The sequence below is a fragment of the Polistes canadensis genome, unplaced genomic scaffold, assembly GCF_001313835.1.
Source record: "Polistes canadensis isolate GaletaPanama2010 unplaced genomic scaffold, ASM131383v1 scaffold_45, whole genome shotgun sequence".
NCBI lineage: Eukaryota > Metazoa > Arthropoda > Insecta > Hymenoptera > Vespidae > Polistes > Polistes canadensis.
The window spans coordinates 284,635-295,245 of record NW_014569592.1 but is presented as its reverse complement, the minus strand read 5'-3'; the positions used below and the strand labels follow the sequence as shown (position 1 = coordinate 295,245).

Genomic DNA, 10,611 nt, shown 5'->3' with positions numbered 1-10,611 from the left:
TATCCGTTTTCACTAGTTAAAAATATGGAGCTTTTAAACGTCAAAGTGATTTTCAAATCAACAACAGAAGATTCAATTGCAGGTGTTATGTTGAATTTATAATAAATCATCATAAATTAATATCATTTTTATTTATAACCTAATGATTTTTTGAAAAATATAAAGTTGTCTAATATGTAACCAAGTAAGTGATATTGTACTTTTCAATTGATTAAAATAATAATTTATCAGTTATAATATGTTTTCATTATAAATATCTTACAATTTTCAGTGTTCAGCGTTAACTTGTTATAGAAGGAAAATAATAACATTCCATTTATATTTGTAATTATATTAATTGATTAGAAATTAATATATATATATATATGAAATGTACAAAAGTGTTAAATGGAAAAAAAATCTTTATGAATTTACTGATTTACCAGACAATTATACAGACAGTACATTTTTGACCAAATTACGTAGGAATGTAAAATCAAATCATGTTTCTCGATTAGAAGCCATCAATTTAGGTGCAAGCATATCGATATGTTTAAGTATTCCAATTCTCTTTGCTATCATATTTATTTGGTTATATAATGAATGGACCACTCCGAATGTTATTATTATGTCAGAAATAATTTTAACCATTGTTGGATATTTATATTATAATATCAAAATATTATATATGTCTAAAAGATTGTCGGAAGATCTTAGAACAACTTTAATTTTTCTTATTTTTGGATATACTTTATCACCAGTCTTGCGAACATTAACAGAAACAATTAGTACAGACACAATATATGCTATGACTATATTAATGTTTTTCATTCATTTAATATTTAATAAGTATGGTTCATCGCAAATATTTTTTTCTGATTCCTTATCTATAACGTCATCTATTTTTGGTTCTTTAATGTTAGCATCCAGACTTGCTACCCCTTTACATGCATTTTCACTTTTAACAGTTTCAGTACAATTTTTTGTATTATTTCCTATATTATTGTCTCATATAAATAACAAACTAATAATATCAATCATAATAACCACAGGGACGGTATATTTATTATTACCTATGTCTAAAATATGTTCTTATGTTTTTATCGTAGTTATAATATTCATTCATTTCATTTGTCCACTTTGGTACATTAGATGTAAACAATTTAAAAATAATATTTATGGTCCTTGGGATGAAGCAATCATTGCTTCCTAACCACTCTCTAATCATTTTGTAAAATAACAAATACTAACATATTTATTGTTATAGTTAAATTATTAGAAAAAAAAAGAAAGATAGTAATTGTTTATCAAATAAAACAATTGTTTTTATTATTCTGTAACTATATCTTTTGTATCACCTCAACGTTTTAATGTAATAAATATTAATGAAGCGTAAAAAAAATATTGTAATATTATAAATGAAATTTAAATATTTTTATATTTCAAATAATAGATATATATTTGTTTTTATAAAATAGAATTTATTATAATTCGAATCAACAAGTGTGACTATTCAAAAATAAGAATCTAATCGCTGGTGGCGCAATGATCGCAAAGAAAATAAGATTAAGTATATATATAGATATATATGTACATACATAAATATATACAACACAAGTATATATTCTATATTAGTCCTATTATATTTTCAAAATGTCTTGATGAGTATTTTAGACATTTATTGACAATACTTATGTTTTATTTGTGTATTATGTGCATCACATATAGATACATATTTACACACACGTATAATGGTGTTTAATTTAGAGCAAATACAGTATCGTATGTTCTTATAGCATTTCGCGTGCTATTTGCTTGAAGATATTTTAAAGTACAAATTCCAAGGTTGTAGAATTTTTTTTTTCTTTTGTATTTTTAAATGATAAGAAAGATGGAAATATCTTTTTAATAATTGTCTCTCTTACTAGAGATACATGCTTCTACCAAGATTATTAAGTTTGCAACGTTCAGTTGGAAAAGAAAAGAAGAAAATAAAATTGAACATAAAATTAAGGAGAAAGATAAGAAGAAAAAAAGAATTAATTAAAAAATTGTTTTCCATTGTATAGATGGTAAAGTTGCCATGTTTTCACCCCACCGCTTCGTAAGAGTCAATACGTTTTTTTTAAAGGCTACACCTTGTTGTCAATTCGGTAGTAACAGTGTCACGTCATCGTGTCAATCGATTGAAAGATTTCTCAGAGGTAGTTCAATAACATACTCATTGGCAAGAACGTTTTCTATCTCATCAGTAAATATGGCGAAAATACAAGTAAGTAAAAATAAATAATTATATAAATAAAAAATAAGTAATTAATTAAAAAAAAAAAACAATTATTATCTGCATATATGAAATTCATTCCTTTTCATCTTAATTATATAATGACTGATTTTTGAAAGCATATCATAAGATTTTAAAATGATAAAAAATGAGAAATGATAAGATGACATAAATAATGTACATGATATATTAATATTTCGTACGAGATATATGTATATACCTACATATTCATAAAATATCAAGATGAATGATACATTTACATATATTTTTATTAGATTATTTCTTATACGTTAAACTATCTTATTATAATTTTATTTTCAATATATATGTATTTATATAAATTATAACGTGTAATATATGTTCAGAAATATTGTTTTTTAAATATGCTTAGTCATAGACAATTGATTTAAAAAAAAACACGTATTAGAAGGTATCTTTTTATAATTAATATTTTTAAAATATAATTTTTTTTATTCTCTTTTTTTAAATCATTATTTTTAGGCAGGACCTGTCGTAGACATTCTTGGTGATGAAATGACTCGTGTCATATGGGATTCCATAAAAGAGAAATTAATTTTACCTTATTTGGATATTGAATTACATACTTATGATTTAGGTATAGAAAATAGAGATGCCACCGATGACAAAGTAACGGTTGATTGTGCCGAAGCTATTAAACGTTATAATGTTGGTATAAAGTGTGCTACTATTACCCCTGATGAAAAGAGAGTAGAAGAATTTAAGTTGAAACAAATGTGGAAAAGCCCGAATGGTACTATTAGAAATATATTAGGTGGTACAGTGTTCCGTGAAGCTATCATTTGTAAAAATATTCCTCGATTAGTAACAGGCTGGAATAAGCCAATTATTATTGGTAGACATGCTCATGCAGATCAATATAAAGCAACAGATTTTATAGTACCAGGACCTGGAAAACTTGAAATTTCATGGACTGGTGAAAATGGTAAAAAAGAGGTATATACTGTCCACGACTTTAAAGGTCCTGGAATAGCACAAGCTCAATATAACACAGACGAAAGCATATGTGCATTCGCTCATAGTTCTTTTAAGTTTGCACTTTCCAGAGAATATCCTTTGTATCTTTCAACAAAAAATACTATTTTAAAAAAATATGATGGTAGATTTAAGGATATTTTCCAAGAAATTTATGAGAAAGAATATAAAGATAAATTTGAGGCTAAAAAAATTTGGTATGAGCATCGTTTGATAGATGACATGGTTGCTTATGCGATGAAATCTGAAGGTGGTTTCGTTTGGTCATGTAAGAACTATGACGGAGATGTACAATCAGATTCTGTAGCTCAAGGATATGGATCATTGGGGCTTATGACATCTGTACTAATATGTCCAGATGGACGTACAGTAGAATCAGAAGCAGCTCATGGTACAGTTACTAGACATTATCGTCAATATCAGCAAGGTAAAGAAACCTCTACGAATCCTATTGCATCTATTTTTGCTTGGACCCAAGGATTGCTTCATCGTGCTAAACTGGATAACAATCAGAAATTGAAGCATTTTGCTGAAACTTTAGAAAAAGTATGTATTCAAACAATAGAATCAGGTTTTATGACTAAGGATCTGGCTATCTGTATTAAAGGAATGCATAATGTTACTAGAAGTGACTATTTAGAAACATTTGATTTTATGGATAAACTTGCTGAAAATTTAAAAAAAGAACTGGCTACTAACTGACTATTTGAATCAGAACAAGTTTTACGTGCAAAATATTAAGATCATATTTGTATTTGTTATATAGGCAAAGAATTATCAAAATATATTCAGTTATTGATAAATAGCTATCATTTTTATAAGATTAATAAAATAATACGTGAATATGGTTTTGGAATAGTATTTTAAAAACTATGTAATATTTTATATTAGTTATATGTAATGTAAAAATGTAATCTTCATAGATATTGAAGTACACATTAATAACAAAGTTGTATAATTTTCATTTTACTTCAAATATCATATACGTTTTAATAATTTAATGTCTGTCAAACCAATCAGTTAATATCGTTTTTTACTATCTTTTTTTATGCAAAAGCAAAAAAGGAAGCTGTACACAAGGATTTTCGATATGGAGACATGATTGAGAAATTTGTAATCAATAGAATTGTTTGAAATAAATAGATAATTACTATTTACAATCAATAATACAATATTTGTATTTATGTAGATTGATTATATTGCTTCAATTATCAATTAACTCTATTATTATTATTATTAAACTCTATTGAGTAAGTTTTTTAATTACATTGTTCGAATAATAAAAAAGCTGTTCTCTTTCGAAGTCTTCTAAATAAAATCTGATCCACAGATGTGTGTTTGTGTTTATTTCCATCACAAATTTATATAATTAACTATCTATTCAAATATAAATTACACTTAGGTATCTTTGTCAATAATCTAATAATTGAGTTACAATTTTTATGATGCTCGTTTCTGCATCTAATGTGATGATTGTTTGAAACAAGTCATATAATTATTTATGAATTCTACTATAATATTTACAAGAGTTTGTACTTTAAAAAATATTTTAGTTCATAATTATAATACACATTTACAATTTTATAAAGAATATGATAGCGTTAACGATGTCACTTGCGATGACATAATTTGTGTTATCGCATTAAACGGACGATGTTGTTGGTATAATTAATCTCGAAAGATTTGATAAGAAAGCTTCTTTCTGATAATTTTCATCGTTCGTTACTGTATCTGTTTTTTTTTTACCGATGAACCAATACTTTTTATTTACAAGCAGTAAAATCATTAACACAGGTAAATATACCAATGAAAAACGAAAGAGTTTTCTAGAACTCGCGCTATCTGAGTTTTGGTAAAATTTCCAAGCTGTAAGTGTAGAAATAGGAATTAAATATTAATGAATGTTAAAAGTTATTACAATATAAAGAAAATAACTTACCAAGATAAAGAAAATAAGCGTTTAGCGGCGTTGACATAGCAGCAAAGTACCAATTAGTTACATCTAATACAGGAGCTAAGTAAGACAATCCCATTAACGCAGCCGTATATCTTAATGCTGTTTTACGACAAAGATTAGGATTCGTAACGGACATCATTCTATAGCCTGCACGCGAATAATCAGGTCTCAAATTCCAGGATAAAGCATTAAAATGAGGAAATTGCCAGGCATACAAAAGACCAGACATAATCCAAGCTCCTGGAGCCATTATGTCGCCTGTGCAACCTGCCCAACCCATAAGTGGTGGTATGGCACCGACTATAAAAAGAAAAGTCAATATTTAAGAGATGTAATATTAAATAGATTAGATTAATTAAAAAAAGAAAATGATTTTACTTACCAATAGAACCAACCCAAGTGTTGAGAATACTAATACGTTTCATAGGAGTATAAATAAGAGTATATAGAACTAAATTAATAGCACCTAACGTTGCAGTTATAGGATTGACTTGACTATACAATATAGTTAAGCCGGTTACTCCTGATATAGTTGCAAATAATACTGCATGCACCGGACTGATATTAAAAACAAAGGAAAATTTAATTTTAGTTATTTCATCATAATACCATGATACTTTAAATGTTGACTTACGTTAATTGTCCACGAACTAAAACTCTATTCTTTGTTCTTGACATCTGTGCATCGAAAGGAACTTCAAAAAATTGATTAACAGCATTAGCAGCAGAAGATACTAATGCAGTGCCTACGGAACACATTGTGAATGTATATAAGTCAAACATGCCAGGTGCTATCGCATATCCACCCATGGTTGTTATTACAACTAAAGCTAAATAAAAGAATTAGAAGCATTATATTAAAATAGTTGAGGGAAATTGATTAAAAAAAAATATATATACATTATCTTACTTACAAGTTAATCTAATTTTGGATAACTTCAAACAATATTTATGAAGATGTGTAAACTCTACTTGCATAGGTTTCCATTGTGGTTCTTCGAATGGACGGGTTGTTTCCTTGTTACTATTAAGACTAGGAGTTTTTGGTAAAACATATTTGTCAGGATCTAATCCTATTTGTGTATTCCCAGGACTAATATGATTGTGGCTTTTTTCTCTTATTTCTATATCTGGTTCGTGCATATTTACAACTTCTTTCGGTTTTTGTTTCGAACAGGTGGAGTACTAAAAAACATTAATATCTTTAAATACAATATTCTCTCAACAATGTGTTTTAGTTAAAAATAATTAAATATTACAAGTTATTCATACCAAAGTGGTTAATAGTTTCGATGTCGAAGTGCATGGTAGTAGATTGCGACATATTCGTGGAGTGAAAAAGTATAACATCATAAAAATATTCTTGATAATAAATCAAAGATATTTTAGCTTATCCTATAAAACAAGATAACAGAAAAAATCATATTTTTAATAAGAAAAATAAATAATTCTGTCATAAATATTATTATTTAGTAAGAGAAAAAGAATATGTTTATTCAAATATCAAACAACTTACATTATTTCTTATGTATTACTATTTTATCATAGTACCAATGTTGCATAACGATAATTTGTAAACTCTTTTAACATACCAAATGTATTTGTAATTTTAAAAATAAATTAATAGATAACATATATCTAATAAATACAGAAATAATCTTGTATGTCAGTTTTACTTATTACATGTCCACTATACCCTTTTATTCATAGCTTTTTGGTACGGTGCATCCAATGACTAAAACGTGACGACATTTTGAACGTTCGTGACGCCACATAGGAACAAGAAAATGAAACATAATTAAAGTTAGTAATAAATTTGCAAAAATATTATTTACTTGTAAATTAATAGTGTTTGAAAGTTGTTGAAGTTAATAATTGAAATTTATTTTTGGTTATTGTTACATTATATAAATGAAATATAAATGTAACTTAAAATTTATAATTTATACGTATCTATAGATAAGATTGTAAGCATATATATATAAGTATATATATATATATATATATATATATATATATATATATATATATACACGTAGGTGTTGCGGATGGCCTGGTACGTTCGTCGGCTATCTGAGCAAGAGAAAATGTTAAGGTTATTACGGTGTATGTACTTGCACTTATATTATTAATAATATATAAAATGGCATTAATAAGAACGTATGAACGTTTATATTCGATAATTTAGTTAAGGGTTATCGAAAATAATATTAGAAAAAATGTTAGTGAATCAACAAAATGCAATGTTCGTACGCGTCGGTTCAGCTCTGTTTTACGGGGTGTCGTCGTTTATGATAACAGTGGTGAATAAAATGGTCTTAACTACCTTTGGTTTCCCATCTTTTCAAGTATTGGGAATAGGACAAATGTTAGCGACTATTTTTGTTTTATTCTTGGCGAAGAAGTTACGTTACGTTGACTTCCCTAACCTCGAAGTTGCAACGTTCGTTAAGATATGGCCATTACCAATGATATATATTGGTAATATGATTTTTGGATTGGGTGGTACGAAACAACTCAGCTTGCCAATGTTTACTGCTCTAAGACGATTCAGTATCCTCATGACAATGATTGCGGAATACTACATTCTCGGGATCAAGGCTCGCGCTTCCATACAGCTTAGCGTCTACACCATGGTGCTGGGTGCCTTAATTGCTGCATTAAACGATCTTGCCTTTAATCTTGAGGGTTATATCTTTATATTATTAAATGATATTTTTACTGCCGCAAATGGAGTCTATATGAAGAAAAAACTGGATTCCAAGGAACTTGGAAAATATGGATTGATGTATTATAATTCTCTCTTCATGGTGATACCCGCAATCATAATGGCATGGTGGACAGGAGATATTCATATGGTGTTTAAGTTTCCATATTGGACTAATATTTTATTCGTTTTACAATTTGCTTTATCCTGCGTTATGGGCTTTATATTATCTTACAGTGTTATTCTTTGCACGCTATATAATTCTGCATTGACTACTACCATAATAGGATGTTTAAAGAATATTTGTGTAACTTATCTCGGTATGGTCATCGGCGGCGATTATATATTTTCTTGGATTAACTTTGTAGGTTTAAATTTAAGCGTTGTAGGTAGTCTAGTATACACATGGGTAACCTTCCGTAGAAAGGAATCGATAGAATCTAAATATTCTCCAATTAATCAGGAAGAAAGTTCAAGAATACAATCTATATGATGTACAGTAATATTTAGCACGTGTTTTAACATGCTACTTGCACAAACAATATAGTATTTATAAACTGAAAGTACTGCTGCTGCTGTTGCATTGCATTTAAATCTGGAAGAAAACTTTTTTTTTTGTCGAATGAACAATGAACTCCATGAGAGATTGAACGTGAAGCCACGTGAACAATATTTTATGAATATGGAGTTATAAAGTAGTTTTTAAGTCCATATTTTTATACCGTACGTTTCAATGGTGATAATATCTTTCTAATTCTGTGTTAAGTAGTAGCTTTTTATTAATGTTCCTATCTAGTATGAATCACCTGAATGTTGTGAAAAGTTTTATGGGTGACTGTATGTAGATATGAGAAATTTTGTTATAATACATACCAAAGTAAAAAGAATTATTGTTACCGGCAGGATAATAGTGCCATAATAATACAATGGCATACAGTCCGAAATTAGATAGATAATTGTTAGTAAAATGATTTTAAACCAAGGTCACAATTTTTAGTCAAACACACACTGTCATGTATATTATAGGAAAATAAATATCAATAGTGTAATCTAATTTTTATCTAAGTGTATAAGTTGTACAGAAATAAAATTTATTTATTAAGAACTTGTATCAAATTGTCATTTACCTTGATCAGTTTCAGAGATTTCAACGGTACGAAGATATTCTGCATACAAAGCCTTTGAAGAAGATTATGCTAAACATCATATATTTTTATCTAACTTTCAACGAGCGGCCCTCACAGTAGGATCAGCAGTTATATCACTGGCTGACCCATCTCGTGGTGATATGATAGCATGTCTCGCAGAAACTTCATCTGGAAATGCTCTTGCCCATTGTCTAAATAAAATGAATAAATCACCCGAAGGCCAAAGGATTTTAAGAGAAAGACCGCGTATAAATAGTTCGACCATTGATTTATCATTATTGAAACAATTACCAAATGGCACTGTTGGAAAAACATATAGCAACTTTTTAGAAATGAATGTAAGATTTTTTATTAGGATATTTTTAGATTTATTTTATTCCAGTGTTGAAAAACTCTTTCTAGAAAGTAACACCAGATTCTAGGGTACCTACCAGATTTATCGATGATATTGAACAAGCATATGTAATGCAACGATATCGTGAAATACATGATATATGTCACGCTGTTTTATTGATGCCTACAACGATGCTCGGAGAAGTCACAGTTAAATGGATAGAAGGACTTCAAACACAATTTCCAATGTGTATAGGAGGAGCTATTTTTGGAGCGGCTCGTTTGCGTGCAAGGTAAACAAAAAATTACCACAGTACGTTTTTTATTTACTTAAACATCTTTTTTAAAATAACATCTTCTTTCAGGCAAAGAAAATTATATCTGAATCATTATCTTCAATGGGCAATAAAGACTGGAAATAATGCTCAATTTTTACTAAATGTTTACTTCGAAGAACGATGGGAACAGCCTCTCCGAGACTTTCATAAGGAGATGAACATCGTTTCTCTTATACCATTATCAGAATAATATAAGAATGTGCTGTGATAATGTATGTATGTTATCATGTAAATGTATTAGTTATAGCGATAGTTCGTCGACTGATATCATTTATTTAGACTGTTCTTATATAAAGGCTGCTATTTATTGGATCAATTTATTTAAACATTTTTAATTAGTATTATAAATAAATGGTCAGCATATAATAAAATGAATGGTCGGTATTACATTAAATAATACAAAGCTTTGTTAGTATTATATGGATAATTAGTATATATATTAATAATAAAATATTAATATTTATTTATTAATTATATATAATATTATTATAAATATTAACCATTTATTTAAAACAATTACAAAAAATGTTTACAAAATATTGATCAAATAAATAAAAGTATTATATAGAGAGCAAAAAGATCCTTAGTAGTTTTATCTGTAAAAATTACGAATTATTTACATGATATAACAATTTTTATTGATTATAACACTGGAAATATTAAGAATATAATTTTTAATGGGAATACACATGACTCATATTACAAATTTGGATTACTACACCTACGAGCCTATGAAATGTTTGATAAAAGTCGATAAAATAGTTTACCATCGTAGAGAAATGTGTAGGTGCGAAATGTGCGACCGCGTAATTATGCTTACGCATTACACGTGCCAATTTTTACGCTCCTTTTTT

The 10,611-nt window shown here is 27.9% G+C and overlaps 4 protein-coding genes across 5 annotated transcripts; 3 read left to right on the top strand and 1 right to left on the bottom strand.

Moving 5' to 3' along the window:
- The first annotated feature begins 20 nt into the window (after positions 1 to 20).
- On the top strand, positions 21 to 1,364 carry LOC106785119 (phosphatidylinositol N-acetylglucosaminyltransferase subunit C). The gene is made up of 2 exons (XM_014745303.1): positions 21 to 184; positions 272 to 1,364. Exon 2 carries the CDS (start codon positions 371 to 373, stop codon positions 1,190 to 1,192), a length of 822 nt encoding a protein of 273 aa, XP_014600789.1. The 5' UTR covers positions 21 to 184; positions 272 to 370; the 3' UTR covers positions 1,193 to 1,364.
- Positions 1,365 to 1,573: 209 nt separating this feature from the next.
- LOC106785117 (isocitrate dehydrogenase [NADP] cytoplasmic) lies at positions 1,574 to 4,602 on the top strand. 2 transcript variants are annotated; one of them, XM_014745300.1, is made up of 3 exons: positions 1,574 to 1,824; positions 1,908 to 2,251; positions 2,762 to 4,602. In XM_014745300.1, exons 2-3 carry the CDS (start codon positions 2,063 to 2,065, stop codon positions 3,974 to 3,976), a joined length of 1,404 nt encoding a protein of 467 aa, XP_014600786.1. In that variant the 5' UTR covers positions 1,574 to 1,824; positions 1,908 to 2,062; the 3' UTR covers positions 3,977 to 4,602. The 2 variants fall into 2 exon arrangements, with proteins under 2 accessions (XP_014600786.1, XP_014600787.1); XM_014745301.1 differs by lacking the exon at positions 1,574 to 1,824 and having other exon boundaries at positions 1,866 to 2,251.
- Positions 4,438 to 7,007, bottom strand: LOC106785118 (protoheme IX farnesyltransferase, mitochondrial). The gene is made up of 7 exons (XM_014745302.1): positions 6,748 to 7,007; positions 6,504 to 6,626; positions 6,146 to 6,416; positions 5,866 to 6,061; positions 5,614 to 5,789; positions 5,214 to 5,531; positions 4,438 to 5,140 (listed from the first exon to the last, which is right to left on the bottom strand). The coding sequence occupies exons 2-7, from the start codon at positions 6,582 to 6,584 to the stop codon at positions 4,917 to 4,919; spliced, it is 1,266 nt and encodes a 421-aa protein (XP_014600788.1). The 5' UTR covers positions 6,585 to 6,626; positions 6,748 to 7,007; the 3' UTR covers positions 4,438 to 4,916.
- A 443-nt stretch (positions 7,008 to 7,450) lies between these two features.
- On the top strand, positions 7,451 to 10,009 carry LOC106785120 (ubiquinone biosynthesis protein COQ4 homolog, mitochondrial-like). Its single transcript, XM_014745304.1, has 4 exons — positions 7,451 to 7,712; positions 9,075 to 9,424; positions 9,489 to 9,712; positions 9,785 to 10,009. Exons 1-4 carry the CDS (start codon positions 7,451 to 7,453, stop codon positions 9,945 to 9,947), a joined length of 999 nt encoding a protein of 332 aa, XP_014600790.1. The 3' UTR covers positions 9,948 to 10,009.
- The last annotated feature ends 602 nt before the right edge of the window (positions 10,010 to 10,611 follow it).